This window comes from Oreochromis niloticus, linkage group LG15, assembly GCF_001858045.2.
Source record: "Oreochromis niloticus isolate F11D_XX linkage group LG15, O_niloticus_UMD_NMBU, whole genome shotgun sequence".
NCBI lineage: Eukaryota > Metazoa > Chordata > Actinopteri > Cichliformes > Cichlidae > Oreochromis > Oreochromis niloticus.
The window spans coordinates 39,506,561-39,532,807 of NC_031980.2; the positions used below are offsets into that span (position 1 = coordinate 39,506,561).

The 26,247-nt window shown below is 43.2% G+C and overlaps 1 protein-coding gene across 1 annotated transcript in view; it reads right to left on the bottom strand.

The window, feature by feature from the left end:
• LOC100693372 (cadherin-2) overlaps window positions 1–26,247 on the bottom strand; it is a 99,843-nt gene that overhangs the window by 35,792 nt on the left and 37,804 nt on the right. The window contains exons 3-10 of the mRNA XM_005457282.4: window positions 14,676–14,896; window positions 10,524–10,697; window positions 7,028–7,183; window positions 3,878–4,022; window positions 3,598–3,770; window positions 1,540–1,677; window positions 975–1,160; window positions 434–687 (exon numbers count right to left, since the gene is read on the bottom strand). Of these exons, the coding sequence (XP_005457339.1) occupies window positions 434–687; window positions 975–1,160; window positions 1,540–1,677; window positions 3,598–3,770; window positions 3,878–4,022; window positions 7,028–7,183; window positions 10,524–10,697; window positions 14,676–14,896 (1,447 nt within the window). The remainder of the gene's footprint in view (window positions 1–433; window positions 688–974; window positions 1,161–1,539; window positions 1,678–3,597; window positions 3,771–3,877; window positions 4,023–7,027; window positions 7,184–10,523; window positions 10,698–14,675; window positions 14,897–26,247) is intronic.

The window sequence follows — 26,247 nt, forward strand, 5'->3', positions numbered from 1 at the left end:
AAAACACGGTGAAGAACGAGCACGTCAGCTAATACGTCAGGACTCGTTCTGCTTTAATCTCACTGAATGAAGATGTGCACTGAATAAATGTATAAAAAATAAATAAATGTTGGAGGGTGAATTACATTCTACTCAGATTTTAATTTCCTTTCAGTGGCACATTTTTCAATGACAGTCACTGACATTGACTTCACAATTTATTCTAATAGATGTGAGACTAATTTAAATAATGAAAAGGCTCCACATATTTAAATGTTCTTCTTATCAAATTGCACTGAAACATACATTCACGTCTCTACTTAAACCTGCTCAACAGTTTATAGTTAAATTACAAACTGTAATTATATATTTAAGGATTATTTTAGTGCTGTAATTCGACCTCACTGGCACAAATGAAAGGTTTCTAAAGACGGAGTTTCCAGGAGTTTCTTACTTGATAGTTTGTCTCATGTAGCGGTCGGGGTCCTGCGCAGTGAAAGTGGTGAGCATGGACCCGGCCGACAGACCCTCCTCCAGCCTCATGGATTTTGGGTTTGGGCGAAACTCCGGGCTTTCGTTCAGATCCAGGATTCGTACGGAGACGGTTGCCGTGGACTGACGAGGCAAGTGGATGCCGCGGACCAGCGTGACCTCGTTCTCCGCTTCCACAGTCAGCATGAAGGCACGGGTGCTCTCGTAATCTATGGGCTGCAGGATGAGAGTGATGCTGATCACCCGATGTCAGGGAAATTCAACACGTGCAACCTTAACCATCATGTTTCTCTGGAACATGTCAGACAGTACAAACATCACGATCACAGGGATCTTCTGCTCTCTGGATGTTACAAACCGACTACACCGATAGTCGAGCACAGCTGCTACTTTGAGATCGCTCTGTGAGAACATTATTTTTCAGGCAACTAAAGTCTTGAGAATTTGCATTTTATTCGTGTGTATTTGTGTGCGTGTGCATGTTGTGCACATCCAAACCACACCTTGACCACAGTGAGGAGGCCCTCGTTGGTGGTGGGGTCGGTGGGGATGGAGAAGCGTCCCGTGGGGTCCCCGGCGATGATGCGGTACACGGCGCTCCAGGCCGGAGTGTGAGGCTGGTCTTTGTCTGTCACGGTCAGGTTGGCGACGATCACGTTCACCCTGTTCTCGTGAACCTCCCCGAAGAACTGAAAGAGCAGAGACTCGATGACTCGAACAGCGATATGCAAAACTATGGTGAACATTACAAACAAACAATGCTTTGCTGCTGCAAACAGTTCTCAGAGCCGAGTGCGCTGCATCTGAAAATAAAGAGCACATCTCCCACAAACACTGCTCCTTCCTGTCCAGCCTGTTCAGCTGAGGAGGATAAACATATTGGATGTTTCATTGGCTTTTCACTCCTCCACCATCTGCCTGCTGCCAATAAAAGCTCAGAGAGCTTTAGTGTCGTTTAGACGACGCTGCCTCGCCCCTGTTTGCTGATGCAGAGCCAGCATACTGTGTGTGTGTGTGTGTGTCTGTGTGTGTGTGTCTGTGTGTGTGTGTGTGTGTGTGGGGACCTACTGTCTCTGTGGTGAACTCTGGAGCATTGTCATTGACATCAGTGATCCTGATGACGGTGGTGGCAGTGTTGGAAAGGCCGTAGGTGGGGTTCCCCTCCATGTCCGTGGCCTGGATGATCAGGGTGTACTGCGTGACTTTCTGGAATCACAGAACAGAAAGCATCACTTATTCTGCAGACTGAAGTGTCCCACTGTGCATCATATGACTTGGAAATAAATCTAATTAAAACCATTTGACAAGGGGACTGTCATTTTGTCTAATCACCATTATAGCTGATGATTCAGTCAGTGCTAGTTACAAATAATGTTCGGAGAGATAATGACTGCAGGATTGGTTCACACTCACTCCCTGTACTAATGTAAGACCGATTCTGCTTTCGAGAGCACAATAATCTGATTTTTAGGGCAGCCCACTGCTGATCCTTTTTCTAAAACTGATTGCTAATGTATCTCAGACCTTAATTACAGAATGCACTATAATAACACTATAACTGAGCTGCAGCTAGTCTGACACATCACCTGACAGTGAGATGATGTTTAGACTTTGAGTTTCATCCTTTTTCTTTAAACTGAAATTTAAAAAGAATAAACTTTTAAGCTTCACATCCATCAAAGTGTAAAAGGTGATGGAGACTTTTAAGCTGCTGAAATCTTCACATGTATACTTAAATGGACCTCATCATCATGGCTTATAGTTTACTTCATCTGTATTGCCTCACTTTCTTCTTTCTATGTTGCAAAGTTGGATTTTTCTGCTATTTTTTAGGCTTTTAAAATCTTCGGTCGATCCTTGTTTATTGCACATTTTTTCTTTTTAGTTTCTGTGATGAAGCTTTTATTCTGTTTTTAATTGCTCTCTATTATGATGCTGTCTGTGTTACCTCATCATCAGCTCGTCAGTCACCTATGAAAGAGCAACCTGCACGAAAGCTGCCACACAAATAAAGTTTGGTTGATTGACTGTGAACAAAAGAGGAGTGCAGATTACTTTGTCAATTACTTTTTGTACTATAATAACAGCTGCAGCTTTAGCGGTGATTGATGAATCCCCAGTGTGCCCAGATTCAGTTTGCCCTCCAGTTTAACTGTCTCGTTCTCTGCAGCTTATAATGTCTTATTTTTGCTTCTTATATCAAACGTGCAGATTTTGCAACTATGACTTTTAGCTATGATGGAACTACGGTTCATGATTTTATCACATCCAGACTGAGTTTCTGCTCTATGTTGGACTCAGTAAGGCACAAACATCACAAGAATCAGAGATGGTTCAAAACGCAGCTGCGACACTCCTGCCTGGCTCCCAGTGCAGTTCACTGTTTGTGGGGCTTCCTTCTGAAATGTCTCCATTAGCTTATCATGGTACATTTTATATATGTGTCATATTAGCGATTTTCATGTTTGCAGTTTAGATGTTTGCTCTTCATTGTTGCATCTGAAGGTGCAGCTGCTGGAATTTGGTTACACGCTACACGACAATGACGGCTTCTGGTTCCAGATATCATAGCTGTTACAGTTCTTCGCCCCGTGCAGCATATATAATAAATATATAACAGAAATATATCGTACACAACATGACAGGGTCAATAAACGTCTCAGTTCCAAAAAATCTGAATTTTCTGGTTCTGTTTCTTTGGGCCGGGTCTTACAGAGTTAATAATTAATATCAATGACGGTGGGTGTTGCAGATAGAGTCATCTCAGCCATGCAGGTCTGGCTGCTGGCACAGAGACTCAGCTCACCTGCTTTTATAAGGTAAACAGGGTTAATCTGAACTGCGAATCACAGACGAGCTAAAATACAGAGCTCTGAATGAGAACAATAGGTACATTTAAAAACAGACTTCATCAGTGACTATTAATGCTGGCGTGCAGATAGCATGGCCTCACAACAGATGGAATTCAGTGGGCTCTACTGACGTAAGACTTTAAAAAAGCTGTCTCTATGCTGCAGGATACACTGCAGGCTGGACACACACTCAGGCTGAGACGCAGCTGCTCCATATGGATTCAGATATCAGCATCAGAAAATGTCCACCTTTAACACACACACACACACACACCTCCCGATCAAGGCCTGCCGCCACAGTGATGATGTCACCAGTCTTGTTGTTAATGGTAAACATGTTGGAGGAGGGGCTCTGGGGATTCTGGGAAAGGATTTTATATCTCAGCATCCCGTTGGCAGTTTTTGGATCATCCTTGTCCACTGCTGTCACCGTCATCACGAAGGATCCTGCAGGGAAGCACACAGCAAGTCAGCGCACATATGCCAGCGAGGGGATGATGTAATCCAAAAGTTACTCTGTGCGTGTGTGTGTGTGTGTGTGTGTGTGTGGGTACCAGGCTTGGATCCCTCGGGGACGGAGCCATTAAAGATGCTGTGAGTGAACTCTGGTCTGTTGTCATTCTGGTCGATGACATTAATGACGATGTCGATGGGGTTCTCCACCTGATTCCCATTCAGGTCCACTGCGTGGGCTCGCAACTATACACAGACACACAAACATGCACACACATACTGTTATTAGGAGAGAGACAGGTGAAGACGGTAATAAACTGCTTCCTTCCACTGAGACTTATTACGAGAGTTTAGTGCTCTGAGAGACCTCAGGAGATAAACGAAACAGCCCACAATGTTAAAGGAAGCACAAGTGCACATATAGCATGGAACTCAGCTAATAAATGGATCTAAGGCATGAACAAAGAGCTCACACGTAGTTTAGATTGAATGCTGTTACCGTGCAGTTTTATCTTGCAGGGGCTAAAAAGCAAAACTATGTCGCTGAGAGGTCAAAAGATTTGCCAACAATCTGACAAAACTGGTGATTACTGCTAAACTAGAAAATGTTAAATAATATTGCAGCAGAGTCGTACAAGTGTATGGATGAGGAGTAAACCTTTGCATGGTGAAGAAAATCCCTTCCATGGCTGCAGAGTAATTCAAGACTGCTGTGCAGGATTTAGACAGACATGTTTCTTTGTTAACGATCAGGAGAAGACTTCAGGCTCGAACCTTTGAGGATGCAGCACACGCACAAACCCCATGGTACAACACAAAACCAGAACCACTAAGGCTAGGTTGTGGTTGGGCATGCATGGCTGCCAGTGGATATCCCACACCCACAAAAGCAAGCAGCTGAATGAATGCAGAATTAGACAGAAGTGTTGTGTTTGTACACATTAATTTGAAGGCATAAAACCTTGTTGGAGCACATTTCATCGGTCAGCTGGGCAATGATCCTAAACAAATGGATAAATCAACCAAAGAGCTTTTAAGGTGGAATAACTTGGCTGAGTCACCTGATCTCAGAGTGATTAAACTGCAGTCCACCTGCTGAAGATGAAACTGAAGCTGCTAAATCCAACAACAAGGAGTCTGCATGAAACAGTGTGTGTCACAGCAAAGATGCAAGGAGCCTGATGGCTTTCTATGAGCCCCAGACTTCAGGCAACCATAAATCACAAAAGACTTACACAAAATATGAATTATTATTATATTTATAACAGGAATGTTTCTCCTATGTAGCTCTTTTAACAGTGATTCTGACATTTTGTCACATTGTGACAAATATTTACTGTGTACTTTGGAAAAAACATAACAGTAACCCAGCAACTAGTTTTGGATCAAGAATGAAAAAAAAATACTGAAAGCAATATTCCAGTGTCAGTGCATCAAACAGTCCCACACTGCTTCTGCAACAGGTTCATAGTGTGCCTGGATGTGAACACAACTGGGTAGCTGTCACTGTTTTGTGCACCATTAATGTTGTGAAACGGTTCATCTGAATTCAAACTATGATTTTATCTTAAGCCCAAAAACATAATTTAGTGACTGAATCTGAAATAAACTTAGATTCCCAATAATGCAGCTGCTGGAAAACCTCTGACTTGATCCCTGCAACATTAACCTGTCGGCCTGCACTCGCACTGCACTGACATTACACTCACATTACATTTAACAACTTAAAAAGTTATTGTGACCATTTGGTTTTGCAAAACATTTCACTTTTATGAACAGATTAATTTCACTGCACGTACACACTGACCCACATGCACTTGTGCCCCCAGCCCAGGCTGCACCAACCACGCTGTGCACAATACAGTTTGCACACCTGTTACACAAATACTCCTTTCCTGGCAATTTTAATGCATTTTGTTGCTTCATTTTGGATAAACGTTTTGCACCAGTGAGTGGGTCATATCATCCTCTCAAATGCCTTAAAGAATAATTAATGAATGAAATAGCTAACAGTGATTCTAGCAGAGGCAGCTGTGGTTCAGGAAGCCAAAGAGGCCCCTAAATTACTTATTATTCTAATACTGGTGGGTCACGGCACATCTGCCAAAGACCAAACTGTGCACAATTTGGAGATGCTCTGGGATGATTGAGTGTACTTTAGAATAACATGTATGCAGCCTAAACTTTATACCAGCAGCTGCAGAAAATATCCCATATGTATTTGTTGTGTAGTTGAATGAATCTCTGGAGGTTTGAGAATAAAAGCTACAAAACAGTGTTTTGTAATTAATATTAAATAATCTGCTCAAAGATCAAAACCATCAAAGCTAACACAAAACTTTGAAAAACAACTTTTCAAGGAACATATTCCAACTTTGAAAATCAAACATCTGTTTTATTTTTGGCCTTAGTTTAAATCAGGTGCATATGTGATGTATTTATTCAGCATAATGTGGTCAAAGATGCTGAATATAGGTATTGATTGGCCCTGATAAGGCATTCCTTTACAGTGCATCTGTATGAGGCTCTCAAAGAGCCAAAGCCTCCCTCATGAATAAACATGCAGGCCAATCCCAGCTCCTAGCTCTGACAACTACATCCAATCACATGAATATTCATCAGACAGCTTAAATGCAAATCAACCTGCTGCGACTCCAGATTTCCACTCCCCCGTGTGAGTTGTGTGTGCATTCCTACAGATCAAAAGGTTAGACTCTGCTCTCGGAGCTGTTTGTGACGGTAGCAGATATAGTAAGCAAACACCAAGTGGCTTTTTTAAAGGAATTTCTTCATCATCTCTGCATGAGAGAGAATAAATCCAGGAGAGAGTGACAGCACAGATATAACATGAAAATGCGAGGGATGACACAGAGCAGCGTGCTGACTGGGACTCATGCCTCCAGAGGCAGGTCCTACAAGTGTTAGGGTTACTGTTAAACTGCATTTGATGTAATCTAAGGTGAAACTTTTACTACTTTTAAAGAGCTCATCTTTGGCTGGCCACAGAAAACACTTTGAAGAGCACACACTGACACTACGACATATCTACCATGCAAGAACGGAATAAACGCTCCGTGGCAACGGATTGCAACAAGGAAGAAGGAACCGAGACGCAACGCTGCAGACGTTTGTATCGCATATTAACCACAGACTTCGGTTTCACATGCAGCCATAGGAGCTAACACACTGATCACTAAAGCATGCATCGTTTGCGCCGCCTTCGACCATCGCTGTCACGCCCACAGTCTTACGTGGAAATTGGAGATGTGCTCTCTGTCCAGAGGCTTGGTGACCGACAGCTGGCCTGATATGGGGTTAATGATGAAGATCCCAGTGGGAGGCTGGTCAGCCCCAGGTCCTGTCACACTGTAGCGCAGCATTCGGTTCTTATCCCGGTCTGAGCGGATCTAAATAACAGACAGAAAAACAAAGGGAAGCATTTACTACAGGAAAGGCAGAGCGGGAAGAACAGTGAAGGTGGTAAATAACAGCAAATCTGCATTAAAAACCAAACTTTCTATGTTAAAGTCGACGTTCTTTGTGAGCGTCTGCTGCTGTCACAGTATTCTGGGAGCTGCTTCTTTCTGCTGAGCATGACTGCCATCTTTTTTTTAAATGTAAGAATATAATAAAACCACAAGTGGAGCTAAACTTTGTGAGTTTGACCTGGATGTGTCTTGTGTGTCACGATGACTTTAGGCTTGCACATGCAACACGCAGCAGGAGCCTGAAGCGGCTCAGGAAAGGAAATGTGATTTGAGGTGAAGCTAAAATAAACTGTGATGTCTGGAGCACCTTCAATATCCTGCACATTGTCCACATCATCACGGCATTAAAGAGCGTGGGGGTGCTGCAAAGATCGACGTGCACACACATGTGTTTACAAGTCTCAGAAAAAGATGAAGACGTGTCCGAATTAATGCATTTTAAAGAGACAACAGCATAATGCTAAGATAGTGGGCGGAGCCAGAGGGAAGGCTACGTTTGAAAACACTCATCAAAATCATTCAAACAGAAGCAAAGAATAAATGATTCATGTACAAATCAAATTCAGCCTGAAAGGTGAGCTGCCTCTTTCTCCACCTGCACGGCTCACTGTGTAGTAAAGAGCACAGATATCTACCTGCTGTTTTTCCTAAAGTTACATTTAGAAATGGACCAGCACTGATATGTAGTCTTACATCCTGCAAAGGTCACATATAACCGTACAGCACTGTATCTCCTACATATACACAGCTCCAAACAGTCAGCATGCCAGATTTGCTGCTCTGAGGTTGAATGTACATTTGGTAAGAATGTTTTGCTTCAAACGTCTGAAGCTGTTTGTGTTCTGCTTTAAAACATTAGAACAGACTCACAGTTCTTTACACTTAAAAAAAGTAGATTATAGATCAACGTGTCTGGCTCCCTGAGGATCAAACCAGTGTGAGTTTGAGACTCCGGCTCGATAAAGTGAAGGCCTCTCATCACATAGTTCTGCTAACACTGCAGCTGCATTTGTCATTCTGTAGCTATTTCATTTCTATTACAGCAGTCACAGCTGCATAACTGGTTTCATAATAATTACGTATTATGTGTGGAGGCTGTTTGCTCTGCAAGGCTGTCATTGTTAAAAGTAACTAAAGTGATTTATTACAAGGTTTTCAAAGGTCATCGGGTTACAGGAAGTAGAGCTACGTCTGATTCTTGAGGAACAGAGAGAGAGCCTCATCTCTTCCTGCAGCCCACAGAAAGCCAACAGTGTAAGCGTAGAGTTTAGATGATGGATACTGTATCTCTTACTAAGCTTTGGGACTTATTAGTTTTGATAAAAGAAGTGATTCATGAAAAGAATGTAGCTGACTGTAAAGTGAAGTCTGCTAACATGTAGAGAAAGCACTGCAGATGTTTTGTTGTAGGAACAAAGCTCGTATCCTGACTAAACCACTGAAACTGTCTCTGTAGATCAAAATTACAAATGTACTTTTTAATGAAAATATTCCTTTAAAAAAGAACCAATTTTATCTGAATATGAACAATGATCCACCTCTGCACCCCGAGTGCAGCTCCCCTGCCTGCCCCCTCTGCACAAACACAGCTAAACTAGCCTACGCCCGACAGACACTAATCCAGCTTCACGTTCAAACCAGAATGCTGAAGAAGACTAGTTTCTGAAGAATGAAGAAAGTCAGCATCAGAATTTGTTTAGCTTCAATATATTTCTACATGGACCTTGGGAAGTTTTATTTTGTGCTTTTTAAGGCACAGATACTACTCATTTTTCACCGCACACTTATCTAACTCAGCATTAGTGTAGTATTTTATCATAACATTTGGACTCTTCATAGATGTCTGCATTAGCATTGAGTTCATTTTTTGTTCATACGTGCATGTCTGCTCTAAAATTTACTGCATGGTCTTGCTCCGCTGTACATCTCTGATTGGCTCTGAGGTCACTGGATGTGACCCTTTAAGTGTTTCAAGTTTCCGATCAAGCTCCAGCTTCAGGGCTGAGAAATGAAGAGAGAGGAAGTCCAATTCTTGTTCTGGACCAGTTGAGGTTGACTCCAGTGATTCCCCACAGACTCTTATTAAAATACTCCGGTTTAGACCAACTTACATCTTTTACCCTTTAAGAAAAAGTTTGTTATCATATTTGGTAAATTCTGTGAATTAATGGTAAATTTCACACCTCTAATGTCATGTAATGTCAGTCACTTAACTGAAGGTGCTGCTGATGCCTTTTGCATATTTCAATGCAATTATGTGAGAAATATTACGGCTTGGTTGATTGTACTGATTATTCAGTCTGTGTTTCCAGTGTGCGATCTTTCAGCAGGTATCTGTCTATCTATAATTAAGAGGCATATGTGTGCTTAGCTTCACCCATAAAGGCTTCAGTGTTGCAGGAACTAGAATGTATTTAGAAAGTCATTATAGCATTTGCTATTTAATTTTCCCCCTGAGAGGATGATTTTTGTTCTTAAAGCTCAGTCGCTGCTAACCAGCTAGCTGCTTCCTGTCTCGAGTGTCCGACTGGCTGCAGCTATGCTGGTACTACGTCAGCTGCTTGGTGGCAGACAGGAGTCCGAGACAGCTGAGATCATTAGTGAAGCTGAAGTTAAACCACACGATATGAGACTCATTGAGAGCTATCTGGTTTATTGTTTAGCTATATCTCACAAAGCTTTGGGAAAATAAAATATTTTCAGAGGATAAAGTTGAATCCACACATGTTCTTGTCTGTGTCCCTCCTCCTCTGGTCCACAAACACTAACACTCATGGGAAACACTGCTCTGAGATGCAGCTGCACATTTATGGCCGTACCCTGCTAACCAAGCAGGCTAGGCTTGGCTGATAGCATCATACACTAAATATCAGCAGGATTATCATCGCCATACCATCATGGACATCAAAAACTATATCACTACATCCATCTCTTATATACAGGATGCTGTTGCATAGTTGCTAACTGCTACAGTACTCTGTCAGCCTGCATTAGCTTATTGTTGAAACAGGCTAACAAGGATCCTGTTTCCTGGGTATTTCATTAGCTTTATTTTCTTGTCACTGTCCATTTGAGTCACATTTGATTATCTTTTTCAGACTTTGTGACATTTTGCTCTTTGCTTTGTTTCCTGTTTGTTTTCCCTGTTTTCTTCCTTCTCTTCAGTCCTCACAGCCACAGTAAGACAGGCCTTGTTTTGTGTATCTGTGTGTGTGTATCTGTGTGTGTGTGTGTGTGTGTGTGTGTGTGTGTGTCTTACTCTGACTAGGTCCTCAGGGAACTGTCCTCGTGAGTTCTCAGGAACATTGATAGGCGGAATGACCCAGTCCCTCTTCACCCGCCTCAGAGTACCATCGCCTCTGACAACCACGCTGCGCCATGGAAACAAGATCTCTGGTACCTGCTGAGTCAGTGTTGCATCACTGGGCTTTACCTGCAGAGACAGTAAACAAACATTGTGTATATTCAGCTCAGGGTTACACACACACACACAGACACACACACAGAGCAGAGCACGGGGACGGCTCGGTGACTCAGGGTATTTCTGACCTCATTCCAGTGGCTTGGATTAATGCTCTCATTATAGTCTGCCTGATAAATGACCACCACCTGTCACCATGTGTGGGCGTGTGTGTGTGTGTGTCCTCTGCAGCCACAGATCTGCAGTGACACTGCAGGCCTCACAGACGATGATAAGAAAAAAAGTAAGGAGCCTCTCAGTTACTCTCCCACAATGCACCTGCACAGGAGGCGTGCAGCCCCTGACCTTGGAGATGGGGAGGGCTACTCTCTGCAGGACCTGATTCAATTAAATGTTATACCAAGAATACTCTGACATAGAGTACGATGGATTCATATGATACACTGCACAATAACTTATGTTAATATATCACTAGCAGCACTAACTGAATAACCAGAAGCATCATTTCCAGCCAGCAGAGCAAAGAATCATCTGAGGTCAAAGAGTAAACAGATTTATTGTTCTGTGTTATTTTTATAGCAAACACAATTGATTTGACATCACTGAAAAACCCCATGCCTGAATAAGAAAAGTTAAAGACAGTGTATTCATACTTTCTTCTTATTTCTCTTCTCATTAAAAACCAACGAGTCTGTGTAGGAGCAACATGCAGTCTCACACAGAGATCTGTTTTATAAAACAACGATTTGATATGTGTGGAGTTAAAAACTCGATCGAAAAAATATGAAAGGAGTGGAAATGTCTGAATGGGATGAAAATAAATGAAACAGAGCATCAGAGAGGACGTGTGACTCACACGATGGATACGTGCAACATTATGGAGGCTGGCTCATCTCGGGCAGATCGTTCATCAGCTTTACCAGCTTTAGTGCTCAACGCGTCCTCTAGTTTTATAGTTTTTGTTCTTACTCTAATATATATATATATGTATGTGTGTGTGTGTGTGTGTGTGCGCCAGCCAACCAACTGTGTGTCCTGCCTGTCAGTTCTTCATCTTTCAGGTTCCTTGCTCACTTTTCCAACCACTCGCCCAGCAACATCACGCCGTCATAGCCTCCTGTGTGACACTGGTGGCAGAGAGGCGCACAGTACCAGGACTGGTGGTGCTGGGCTGTTTTGCACTCTGCAGCAGTCTGAACATGAACCAGTAAGCCTCATGCAGCCGGCTCAGAGTCCACGCTGTAATTACACTTGTGTAATTCAGCATATTTATATGATAATTATGTAGCTGCTGTTTTTTGGGCTTCATGTAAGTCTGCCACTGTCTGAGCAGATCTGTATAACACTTCACTCTATAATTTGTTCCTCTATATCATTTTCACCGCTGTGATATTTGATGTAGGAGGTTTCTCTTTCTATGATCACTCAGCAGAGGTTTCCAGGTGAAGCAACAGAAGAAGGGATGCTGATGAGTAATTAAACAAGAACAGATCATTAGAAACACCCGTCTGCTGATTCACAACTTAGTCTTCAACTCTGTCATCTGATCTCAATGAATACAGCTGCTTATCCTTTTTAGTCCAACAGCTGACTCTGTGGACAACACAAAGTACCGTTCCCTGCTATGTCTCTGATTATTCTGACATCTACTTTAACGTTGTAGGGATTAATAAACACGGTGATGTCTAACTTTTCCAAAACAAGCAAAGGTCAAAGGCTCCATACGTCACATCAACACAGAGGATTTGCAGCCATGTGGAGCCTGGCGAGCTGCAAATGTGACGCCTGTTCGTCTCACTCCACACGTCCATTGGATAACAACCCCGGTCCTGCCTCTCAGCTGAAGGCCTCGATGCTGACACTGCTCCCCTGGCAAATGACTGGCTGTTAACTGCGATGGCTCGTCCTCATGAGTCTTCCTTACGAAGGATTGTTGACAGCTTCTTTCACCCTCTGTGATTCTCCTCCTCGCCGACTGCAGCAAGTGATTCTGATAGCAGCTAAAGCATATGGCAGCCAGCTATTTCTGGGCCCTGTTTATAAGAACAGCCAATCAAAGCCGCTGCCTTGTCTAAATACATGCAGAGGGCCTTATTATCACTGTTGTACATGAAACAAACTAACAGATGGCTGTTTGACTTGCTTTGTCTCTGCAATCAGCACTTGGCCAACCTCAGACGCCTGCTGGGCTGCAAAAGCTGTGATTTTATATCTGTTCATACTGAAGCAGGGGGGAGGTTTCTCTCACATGCTGGCTTCCTCAGACGTGCATACAGGTATGTGTTAACACTGTCGAGTTCTGAACGTGTTAATTAAGTCATTATTATTCAAACGGTAAAAGGATTCATATACTGCTGTGTAGATGAAGAACTTCAAACTATTCAATAAAAGAATTCAAAAATCAGAGATTGGACTCTCAGCCTGTTGTGATGCACTTGGATCATCGAGCTCTAAACATGTGGACTATATGACGATCGAAGCTGAGACACATGCCTGTCATTGCTTTGCTGTTTGGCTGCCTTGGCATGGTGATGCTGGACCAATATGAATATTTTACTGCAGTGGATTAATGAAACGCACCAAGTATGAAAGGCTGGCAAAGAGCAGTGTTGTTTCTAGTGCCATTGGAATATGTTACATGTGTACTGCACTCAAAACCAGACCAACTCTTCAAGGTGTGGGAACCATACTTGAATTACGTGGAACCTGACGTCTCTAAGGCTACGTTCACACTGCAGGTCTTAATGTTCAATTCCGATTTTTTGATCAAATCCGATTTTTTTGTCTGCTTGTTCACACTACAAATAAAATGCGACAGCAAACGCGCTCTAGTGTGAACGCTCAAAGCGGCCCGCATGCGCAAAAGAAGACGTCACACACAACGCGCTCTGTTTAGACCCAGAGCAAACAGTATTGTTTGACTGATGGCCCTTAATATAAAGACTTCGGACTTTACGTTTCCCAATTTTTGCTTTAAGTTATTTTGTTATTTACATAATAATGTAAATAACCTAATAATGATCCTTATTGCTGTTTTAGAGGAGCGGTGCTTCAAAGGATAGTCGCAGATTTCTGTCAGAATCTGCAGATTATACAGTACAAATAAAATGTTCACGTTGTCTTCCCAACAGTTTCACTGACATCTACACTGGATGGCCAGGAAGCGTTCGCGATGTCTTCTCCGGCGCTGATAATTGGCGTCTGTCTTGTGTCAGTGACGTAAAAGACGGATTTAATGCGACATGACCGTTCAAACAGCAGTCGCTTTCTAAAACATCGGATATGTATCAGATTCAGTACCACATACGAAAGTGACCCAGATCGGATTTGAAAATATCGGATTTGTGCCGTTCACACTGTCATACCATGATCGGATACGGGTCGCATAGGGTCAAAAAAATCGGATTTGATGCGCTTTCGCCTGCAGTGTGAACGTAGGCTAACATTACTCTACAAGGATTCTCTTGAGTGTTCAAACTGCATCGTGTTACTGGGACCACAGGTCTTATTGTCCTGTATTATATTCTTTATTTAGATGGTTCTGAGCTGGTGTTTGTTTTGTGATTATTTCTCAGTCTGTTTGTTTGTTTTTGTTTTGTTTTTTATTGCTGTGAACTGTACACTATGTTATGTTATATAATTATGTATTATTTGTGGAAAAAAAATGAAATGCCAAAAACTGCAGTTCCTCTGGTACAGACTGGCTCCAAACATGAGTCCGGCCCCATGTGTTAACACGTCTAACTTCAAATCATTCAGTAACATGTTTACAGCCTGGTATGAAAACAGTTTGGGCCTCTATGCACAGTTCATTTCTTCATAACTGGTTAACAGCGATCCTCATTAGTCTGTAAAGAGTCTCTGGCCTGTTTTGGTGGATCGTAGTGAAAACACGGAGCTCTCTTATCAAAATATAAGACAAACATACGAATATCAAAAACATGAAAACTGTAAAGACAAAGTTTTAAAAAAGCCTTTGAATGCTTTTACCTCAGTTCGAGTGCTGTTGCTCGGATGAACATGAAGATGAATTCTGGCCTTCCAGACCTGTTTAGTCTGCAGGTCATGGGCGTAGACCAGCACAGCCTTCTCCTTTCCCAGCAGGTTTAGGTGATGCAGGGCGTAGACCCCGCCGTCCTCATTCACACTGAAATCATGTTTATCTCCAACCTGGAACCAGACTTTCCCCCCGCCGCAGACCTGGAAGCTCACTGTTGAAGAGAGAAGACCGACACTGACATCAGCAACATGTGCAGGCCAAGAAAAACATTTGTTTTTATGCAGCAGCTTTTGTCCTACTGAAACAGCTCGTCCTGGTACGGACGTCACAAACAGTTGGACTCACTGTTTCTGCTGCTTTATCTCCAAAACTTTCTTTAGTTTTTGCTGAAATTCAGGATTTTCACTGTGACGAGACTGTTTTATCTGTATTCAGACAAACAGCATGAATAACTCATTCATTTGCTGACACAGCAACACACTTTTGTCATCCAGCAGGGGGCTGTGGGGCTGTGGGGGCTGTGGGGCTGTGGGGGCTGTGGGGCTGTGGGGCTGTGGGGCTGAGGGGCTGTGGGGCTGTGGGGCTGTGGGGCTGTGGGGGCTGTGGGGTTTAGGGCTGTGGGGCTGTGGGGGCTGTGGGGCTGGGGGCTGTGGGGCTGTGGGGGCTGTGGGGCTGTGGGGGCTGTGGGGCTGAGGGGCTGTGGGGCTGTGGGGGCTGTGGGGCTGTGGGGGCTGTGGGGTTTTAGGGCTGTGGGGCTGTGGGGCTGTGGGGGCTGTGGGGCTGTGGGGCTGTGGGGGCTGTGGGGTTTTAGGGCTGTGGGGCTGTGGGGGCTGTGGGGTTTTAGGGCTGTGGGGCTGTGGGGGCTGTGGGGGCTGTGGGGCTGTGGGGCTGAGGGCTGTGGGGGCTGTGGGGCTGTGGGGCTGTGGGGCTGTGGGGTTTTAGGGCTGTGGGGCTGTGGGGGCTGTGGGGCTGAGGGGCTGTGGGGGCTGTGGGGCTGTGGGGCTGTGGGGGCTGTGGGGTTTTAGGGCTGTGGGGCTGTGGGGTTTTAGGGCTGTGGGGCTGTGGGGGCTGTGGGGTTTTAGGGCTGTGGGGCTGTCAGAATTTCATTGCTACACTGTGTGTGATGATATTTTATTAATCAATTATACTTTTTGCTTTATCTATATGACATTTCTTACAGTGCATTTTGCCGCCCATTCACACCAGGGCTGCTTAATAATGACAGCAAATGTAATCAGCGATATTTGACTCGATACTGTAACCTGTGGGAAAGAAGAAGCGTCAGACTGGGGAGGATCTGTGATCATAAAGCTTGTCTGCCAAGGGCCACTGCTGGTCCCTGCAGGCCCCCAGCTTTAGATGTCTGTGGGTACAGAAAGGAGCAACAAGAGGCTTATGCAGCATTGGACTGGCACCCTTTGAAGCCCTGAATGGTTTCCACAGGGAGGGCGACACAGAGTTGCAGCCACCAACCAAAGGACAACATCAGATAGCCTGAAGCGCCCAGAATCTCACCTCCAAATAGCTTTTAAAACTTTTGCTCCTTCTTGATAAATCTTGGTGACTCTCCTTCCATCAGCTGGGCTCAACTAAACTGTGACTTCAGGCTTTTAGAGGAGAGCCAGCGTGCGACAGTGTAAAGGAGAAGGCTTGATCTATAATGCAAGACAACAGGAGAGCTGAAATTAATGCACAAAGGGAAAGTTTTATCCCAATTATGCTGTCTTCCTAAGTATTAACAACTCAACACTGTAACAGCGATGAAACCTGGACACAACCAATCACAGTGGTTTTTTTCTTCAAAGCTGCTTAAGGAGAATTTAAGAGAAGAAAAAAAAGTAACAGAGTAAATTGATGTAAAACCTGAGTCGCATTTGAGGACAGACTGGTGGACCTGGCCCGAGAGTTTATCCAGCCTGTAAATCCCAAAGCTGAAGACGGGATTTGCAGGAGTGAAGCAGAGATGGGAGCAGCTTTCTGCAGGAAGACCATGCAACGCTCTCCTCTTTGTGTGCTTGCCAGCTTTAGCGCACCTTCGCAGAGGAAATGGCTTCTGTGATGCCCGGGGGAGGCGCGCAATGCTGTGACTGCATTTTGCCAGAAATCAGTGCAACTCTGTTGACAGTGTGATGTGAGCAGACACAGCACACTCATGCAGAACAAAGCTGTCAATGGCAAATGTCAGCTCATCACAGCTTGCACATTAACAACAAGTCAGTGCATCCAGAACAGCTTCTTCCACCCCAGCTGGGGGAGACGGGGGGGTGAAGCTTTGTTTCTGCTGCTTCTGACAAGCACTAATAAGCCAAACAGGCCAGTGGAAAGACGGAATTTGATAACACAGAAATGTGCTGATGTGAAATGTTGTGATGTTTGCTTCACCCAGAACAACGTTTCTGTGCTATCTTCAGTCTGTCCTCAATTAGGCACGCAAGTCAGCGTTACACACTTTTAATGACTCACGTTTCTGCAAATGTGATGAAAAATGGTCCAAGCTGGCCTTTTTAAACTGCTTGTTTAATCCCATCACAAACACATTTTATTACATTTCCTCAAAAATCATCAGTTTTGAGGAAAGAAGAATGTGGAGCTGCATTACTGCCTCGTGGTTTAAACAGTGCATCAACCTTCAGCCAGGAACAAAGTGACCTGACTGATGTGTCAGTGAGTGACCGTGTCACCGTTGGAGAGTAATCACAAACCATCTCTAAACTCCCTAAAAATCAGAATCATTTCATTTTCAATTATGTTCAACTGTCAACATGTGAAAGTTGCTAAATTATTCCAACTGAAATATAAAGTTTTGTAGCAGAGGAAGCTACGAGAACACAACGAGCCAAAGAAGATCTGACGCACTTTTATAGAGCAGTGTTATGTCTCCTTAACAGACACCAGACACCAGGATGTGGAGCTCATTCAGCAGACAACAGGCAGGTTGTGGCTCTGTGTCCAGCCATAATCGGCACTGATTTCATTTCCTTTCTCATAGGTTACAGTGACAATCAGTGCAGCTGACTAACGTCAATGCTCTGGACTGTCTTGGATTATAAATAAGACTCATCAGAGGGTCTGTGGGGCTGAAAAGCCTTCGAACCGCCGCTCGACTCTGAACTCAGCAAACACAGAGATATTCACAGGGCCTGACGGGGAAACGGAGACTCGCTGGCAGCCCTGAAGGAAAACTCAGGGGATCACTAACTTCAGTAGAGTTCATACTTCCAGTAATATACATATCTGCTTCTGCTGCTGCTGTATAGTAAATGCATTAAGAATCAACATTTCACTGTTGAGTTTTTTAATTTCTATCAAAGTTTAGGACCCAACAGTCCTCAGTGTATGAAGTTAGAACATTAGACAAATCTCTGTGTCGTGTATGACATGGAACAAAATATTCAGCTTATATTTCACAGACTATTTTTCACATTCACTGTTAATTAATTCACTTCTCAGCTGACAGAAACACGGTTTTATTTTTACTGGTGTTAGAGGTAAAAGTGTTTGATGGAAAGCGCTGACGACGAGCGAAAAATAGCAACTGATGAGAGCTAAGAGCAGGTGGCTGTGACGACGGCAGGGAAACGGCGACACTGCGACCGTGTGAACGAGCGTCTGTCTGCTTGTGTGTAATCCTGTCAGTAACTGTTTGTACATCGTAAATCTTTGCACGAACTGACAACATTTAACAGCATTGTTGTGTCGGATACATTAGAATACAGCTTGAGTGTAATAACGTACATTTCTGTTTAAAGTACTTGTGAGCGATTGTTTCTGGAACCCTGCGGCTGTTTGATTCGTTCTCCTAACTATGAACCATTAACAGCACCTCCATCTCTGCTGCGCCTGGCAGAGAGTATTATATAACACAATAAACAAATACAAACTCTCAATGCAGCTTCATTTATGTCCTCAGGGTTCATGACAACGGTTGTTTCAAGGGACTTCAGAAAGTAACCAAAGTCCTAAAAGTACGATTCGCCATGCGTACGCTGTCTACCACGGTGGGGAGAAAAACAAGAGATTTAAAGGAGTCAGTTTGACCTTGACCAGTTTGGGTTTGAGGTTAAAGAGAAGACAGGAAAGAGGAGAGTAGAGAGACCACGGACAAAACCAAGAAACTCTGGCAGGAAGACGTCCCTCCATGAGAGGAAAACTGTGCAGCCCGAGGCTTTAGCAGCCTCACGGCACTGATCCAGCGTTCACTTTAGGCTACAAAGACAAAGTAAACTTAAACTGTCAGGTCCACAAAAAATTCAGATGCTAGAAAACTAAAAAGCTTAAATAAAACAGAGTCTTCTCTGTGTGTGAGATCGTTATGGGACTGCAAACACTTCCTATGTCAGTGTTATAAATGCACAGTATGTTCCTGAGAAATATTAAAGGCTTCTCAGCCTCCAGCCTTCTGTGACGCTCAATCAAACAAGCTAAAAACAGCAGAATGATTTTCTGTATGAGCTCCTCACCATATGCAACAACAGGGTTGTTTTAAAGCATATTCTTTTCAAACTTTATGAAGCTGCAGTAAATATCTATCAAACTGTTTCATGTCCATCAGAAATAAAGACATCGGACTGAATTTAATAAAAGGGACAATTTGGGCCTGATGCACTCACAGAAGTCTTTGTGACTGAGGAGTCCTGTGGGTGCTATTATTATGTCAGCATATCAGGAGGAAAATCTTAATGCCATGTTTGATCCTTCAAGAACAAAAACGTGACAAACTGCTGCTTATATCAGCCATAAAACTGATTCATTGGACAAAGACAGGAGCGACGCTAACAAGCTTCTCACAAACACTCTGTAAATATAATGTGAGTGTTTGACAGAATACTCTGTGATGTGTCCCTCAGCATGTTAGCTTTCACACTAAACTGGCTCATTAACCAAAAAGGAAAAAATGCATCAACCGGTGGAATAAAGTGAACTTAACCGAACTGAAACTAAGAGCTAACTGTGCCAACCTTCATCAGCAGTAAGTCCATCCAAACTCTTGATATTAGCCTCATGCTGCTGAGGCAAAAATGTTTCTTTTAACAGTCTCAGAGTTCATGTTTCCCCGAAAGTTGGAGACTCACCCTGACCCTTAATCAGCAATCATCCCCCAGCATCAGACTGCCACTGCTTCTACACTTCACTGTAGATGTACTCTGGCATCATGTTTGCCTCTAGTATGACTGTGAAAACCTCGGAGTCGTGTTTGACCAGGATATGTCATTTAAACTGCACGTTAAACAGTTCTCCAGGCCTGCCTCATCTGATCTGCACAAGTTAAAATCATGAATTCCTGCAGACTGATGCACAAAAGTAGTCCATGCATTTGTTATTACTGCGCTAATCACAGTTGTCCTTAAAGCTCCCTGAAAGGCCTTCAGTTAATCCAGAACGCTGCAGTAGGAGGCTTCATTGCTCACCCACCCAATTGATGAGCGTCTGTCTCACAGTGCAGAGGGTGGAGTGAGTCACTTTTGGGAAACTTCATTTTTCTTCTTCATTGGTAGATAACGTGTCACACATCTGCAGCAGCTCTGTAAGCCTTTTCACATGGATGCACTTATTTTGCATTAGCCATACTTTGGTCCTGCGTCAAACTTTCAGCTAAAACCTTAGTTTTAAAAACTGTTTATTGAGGTGCTGATTTGATTTAACACTGCTGGCTGTAATCAGACCTGAATGAGTCGACCTGGCAGTTCATGTACAGCTAGTTATTTTTGGTGGAGAGCAAAAGCTTCTTAGCACAGATACGTTTTTGTTTCGTTTTTTATGGTTTGGTTTAAAATTGCATTTTTTTGAAAACCTGACACTCTTTAGTTTGATATACATTCTAAAAATAGAACAAACTGGGAACGTATCGACTCTGTTTTCACAAAAATGTACATTATTTTCAGATTTAAATGTTAAGGTTAAGGACATTGTACGGTGATCTAAACCATCTTACATTACTTATGTGAATGGCAGCTTGCTTTAACATTAAAACGCAGCTAACAGACAATCACAGCTTGTTTTCCTGTTGGCCTCTGAGGGTGTTGAGATTCTGCACCCTGCACTCTGTCTGTACCTGCTTGGTGTAAATGCTCATACATTATCCATGCCCAGCTCAAAAACACTCATGCTGCTACATGATTTTAGAGCCGTGTGATTTAACACCCCCATCCTCCTACTACACAGAGGGAACTGGAGCAGAACTAAGCGTGGGGCTTTTAGATGTTGCTGGGCAGCAGTGGGTGATTGCCCAGTTCAACCACCTATTTTCAGACAGCTCAGAACATCAACATGGACAGCAGGGAGCAGCAGCCTGAAGCTGCAGGTGTGCACAAACAGCAGATAATGTTTCACAAAGTTTTTTGTTTTTTGTGAACTGAAGTATTTTCACAGCATGCTCTGCAGTTTGTGTCGTGTCCGGTTTATGTTGGCGGTCACTCTATGCTCCTCCCACAGATGGCTGAAACTACCACTGTCAGTACTCACTCTTTAGTACTCACTCCAAGGGATTACCTCACAACCGTGGGGTAATCGGTTAGCGACCGTGGCTAACCGACCGTGGCTCAGGGGGTTGGGAAGGGCACCTGTAACCGGAAGGTCGCCGGTTCGATCCCCGGCCTGTCTGTCCTGGTCGTTGTGTCCTTGGGCAAGACACTTTACCCTACCGCCTACTGGTGTTGGCCAGAGGGGCCGATGGCGCGATATGGCAGCCTCGCTTCTGTCAGTCTGCCCCAGGGCAGCTGTGGCTACAACCGTAGCTTGCCTCCACCAGTGTGTGAATGTGAGCGTGAATGAATAATGTCATTGTAAAGCGCTTTGGGTGCCTTGAAAAGCGCTATATAAATCCAATGCATTATTATTATTATTAATATAAAGTACCCCGAGTGCCCTGAGATGACTGTTGTCATCGCTGTTAAGTCAGTACTCGCTGACCTTTGCATGTAATTAAATCTGTAATTAACCAGCTGGAGTTCATAATATTGCTGCACAAATCCTCGGCTTTTATTTTGTATTTTCAATGATTATTGGTGCTGTGCTAGTTCATCATTTATAAAGTGATTGCATTTTAAATTGAATAAAATGTGTTGACTTTGATCCTGAATTAAGAGTAGCAGTATTAATTACTATAATTCTCAAGAACCCCTCTCAGTCCTGAATGTGCCCACGGGATCAATGCATTACTGGCGTCCAATCAATATCTTTGCTGGAAGCAAATGATCCTAACTGTAGTAACCCCTGAAAAGTCTGGCATGCACTCCTCTCTGCAATAACAAGAAGGCACAGGGAGAGAAACCAGGACAGAGTACTGTTTGGGAGATTTCCTGCAATCTTTGTTAGGACTGACAGCAGCCCAGTGTTTTCCTCAGGTTGTTAGTGGGGTCAGAGTAAAACGCTGGAAAATCACATCCTGGGCCACACTGGGACCCCCAAACTCTCCACTGACACAAACACTAATGAAACAGTTTGAGGGCTGGAAGCGCCTCAGGGCATGTGAGGGCCGATTCATTACACGTGTGACTGACTGGAAATCCTCCCACAGCAGCTCAAATCATTTCACTGGCTGTCACACACTAGACAGAGAAGAAGTCTGACCAAGTCTGCCAGCCTAACTAAAGTTGTTCAAGTAGAAAAATGCAGCTTCAGGTATCGTTAGCTAAAAAATGATGTAATATACAAATTATAACACTGCTGAGTTTGGTACGGTATGGTTATCCAAACATTCAGAGAAAGCATTGGATGGTTGTCTGGGTTTAAATACACAGTCAGATACAAACTGTTTTGCTGCTGTCAAAGAAAATCTTTGAAGAACCATCCATTCATCTTTTTCTGCTTATAGGGTCTCACAAAGCTTAGCTCGCAGGTGATGCTAGCAACCAGCGGGCTCGCTAAACTCTGTTAATTCTGTTTACCAAGAAAACTCAGCTACAGGCTTGAAAAGACAAAAGTTCACAAGAGTTAAGAGTCCAAATACCAAAGAAGTTTAAATAAAAGTTAGTTAATAGCTACTGTTATTCATTAACAGCAGCAAGGCTGTTTTTTAATTGACACAGACTGTTCAAGGCAAACAGTGTGTTAATGTCATGTTTGCAGGATGCTGTGAGAACACAGACTTTGACCTGATGAGACCACTGTGATTGGTAAGTGATTTTAGATGAAAGATTCAGTTCCTGTATGACATGGTAGGACTAACAGTTAGATCAGAAATAAATACCAAACCAAACACTTTGAAAACCTGGTGCACCAACGTAACGCCTTCATAAACATGCGCTGAGAGCCACCCTGTAACAATAATATACAATGAGAAGTACAACACTGTTTCTCCCAGAAAAGAACGAACCCGGACTTTGATATGACAAACACGTCCGGGGCTGGGGGCACCAGGAGTAGCCAATTACGTTTCAGTGGGAGCAGTGCCACCCCTTTAGCCCCGTCCCTGCTAGTAAAAATCAAATCCTGTCCCCTACAGAAACCAGCTAGAGTGAAGCGAAGGTCAGACTGAAGACGCAACAGGGTGTAACAGGCTGTCTGATGTCAGCCTGCTGCGACTGTTGATTTAAGAAAACGTTCGAATCATGATCAATGCGAGCTTGGCCGACTTTGACGAGCCGTAGCCACGATTTCATGTTCCAAACTCAGTATAAAAGTATTAAAGATAAAACAAACAAGTCAAACCCAGAAACCTGTGACACGGTGGCCTGACTGAACACACATGGAGATAAAAAGGACACACAAATGAAGGCTCATGTGAACCTGCACATACAGACATTCACACACACACACACACACACACACACACAAAAATCAAACAAAAAAAACAAACAGGATTAAAGCCTCACTAGTGAATCATCCAAAGTAACTTTCTGTTTGCTGAATACTCACAAACACTGCTGAACTTTGAGGCTCTGTGTGTGTGTGTGTGTGTGTGTGTGTGTGTGTGTGTGTCTCAGTGACAGCTGGGTGTTGCTAGATAAACTCAGTCTAGGAGCGAAGCCAGAGGCCAACTTCTTCTTCTCTCTGTCAGCCCAGCCCATGGAGGCAGAAAATATGGAGGGCATAATATTTCATGAATTTAAATTAAATTAAGAGGCTCCTGCTAGGCCAACAACTTATCAGAAAACATCAGAAAGTGATATGTGGCCTTTTATGCACCAAATTCTGGTTCATCTCCTGTAAAAATGAACAGTTTCTAGATCTAAATGAAGTGAATGGTAACAATGTGTCTGCATTAACCTGTTTAAATAACTAAACATCTTTTTCTCCACAGTTTCCAAAAATGGAGGATTTCCCCAACAGCGTGTAAATACAAAAACTTTGTGGATTATTGTGCACAGTGGAAACGAAAACTTCACTTCATCAGCTTTGCTCTCGCCTCTGTCAGTGCGCCCCAGGGTGGCTGTGGCTACAATGTAGCTTGCCATCACCAGTGTGTGAATGTGTGTGTGAATGGGTGGATGTCTGGATGTGTAGAGCGCTTTGGGGTCCTTAGGGACTAGTAAAGCGCTATACAAATACAGGCCATTTACCATTTACTCAAATAAGCCTATCCAAGTGTCGGTATTATGTCGTTTAACACATGAAGTTATGATACAATTACAATTTTAGTCATTTGGTTTTTCCTCCCGTTTATTGTTAGGGGCTTTCTGGAAACACAGCTGTGCTCTCAAAGGCTGCTCTCCTTCCATCACGTTTTGTACAATTATAGGCGGGGCTGCTTGGAGTAGCAGGCAGGTGTTGGCTAGGTTGCTAGCTGGCTGCTAGTCTGCAACTCAGCTACTGAACTGGACCTCTGGACTGTCTATGTGCTGTTGGTGCCCCGCGGAGCATTTGGAATACAATTATCTGAAATAATACAGTCTATGCTCCAGCTCTGGTGAGTGAAATGTTTATATTTTATTTCATCCTAATTAGCATTATCCATTTTTGCTAACCAAGATTGCTAGCAGTAGCTGCTAACCTAGCATTTTTGTCTAAATATGGCTGTTTTTGGCTTTAAGTCTCATCAGCTCCATACAAACATACATGACTAGAATTCCCTCAGATACGTCGATGTATAAATCTGGAATGAACATTTACTACCTTCTGAAATGTTAAGAAAAGAAATTAGCATCTCATTTAATTCTTGAAACAATTCTTGATGAAGTAATTATTTGTTATGTCTAATCTTTTCTTTTAATTTAATTTACACAAGCTAGTTTTCCTTTCTGATTTGGTAAGCTCTTTGATCTTGTCTTTTATTGTCTTTTTCCAGTTTTTGTATTTTTGCTTAATCCTGCTGTATTCATTTAATCTCAGATCAAGTCTATCTCTATTATTTGATTTTATTCATTTTGTATGTTTTCAGACCAAAACCCTAAAATTAAATAAAAAATACCAACACCAAAAAAACCCCCTCTGTGGTTCTTATGTCTTCTAACTGCTCAGAGGGACAATGCTTCCTTTTCCAAACCACTTTTCCTTGACCTCGACAGAAAAACATCATCCAAGACATCCAAGATAAGAACTTTGAAAAAGAGAAAAGCGGAGTGCTGAGAATCCGGACGACCTCACACTGCTTACACTACCCTCCATAATTATGTGACGTTGATATGAAACTGCAATGTGCAGAAGATGGACTGCAAAATGCAATGTAATGTTCTTACCCTGTTATTTCATGTAGGTCGTTTAAATGAGAACATCCTGTGAAAAATGACGCTTCATTGCAAAGACTGGAATTTGAAAGAAGAAGAAGAACATATAGGACCAGATTTACTAATGACCTGCAGCAGCGCATTTTCTTTTTTTCTATTTTCATGAATTGTTGGATGTAGGGCTGCCACGATTAGTCGACTATCAAAATCGTTGACGACTAATTTAATAGTTGACATGTCGTTTGAAGCTTTGTAAGATCCGGAAAGACACAGGAGTAAGTAGCAGGATTTAAAAGTGTAATAATGGACTGAAACAGTAGATGGCAGCAATGCATCTACAAGGATGCCAGCTGCCGTGAAAAGCCAAAGAAGAAGAAGAAGAAGCAGTCTCCGGTACCATAGCTGTGTCAAATTCATAGGCTGCATCCTGCTGAGGCCGCATTTGTAGGTCGACTACGTCACAGCGATGCAACAAAGGCTGTCCATATTCGAAGACTCCTCCAAATGCGGCCGACAAATGCGTCCTTCATTTCCCCAGATTTGTAGGATGGGTCGGGTGTGTCCTTCGTGGCCCAACATATCCCAGGATTCAGAGCACGGCCCAGCCAATTCCAGTTTCCAACAATGGCGGCAGCTACTTAGTTTTAATATTACTCTTATTACTCTTTCTGGGTCACAAAATAAACTTTTAACATATTTTCAGGTGAGAATGTAGCTGTGTAAACTTCAAATATCTGCTCGGTTTATCAAGACATCACATATTTGCAAAAGTGCGCCGAAGTTTTTGGAGACGTCATTCTCTCCTTTCATAAAAGGTGGTCCAGTGTGCTCTAAGTTATAGGAGGTAAAAAAAGGAAGCACTGTCACTCCTTTCCCAAGATATTTGGAGAATTCAAACAGCTCTTATCATGGCTGCCATGGAGCTACTTCTGGGTCACTTTTCTCAGCTAGGAACCTT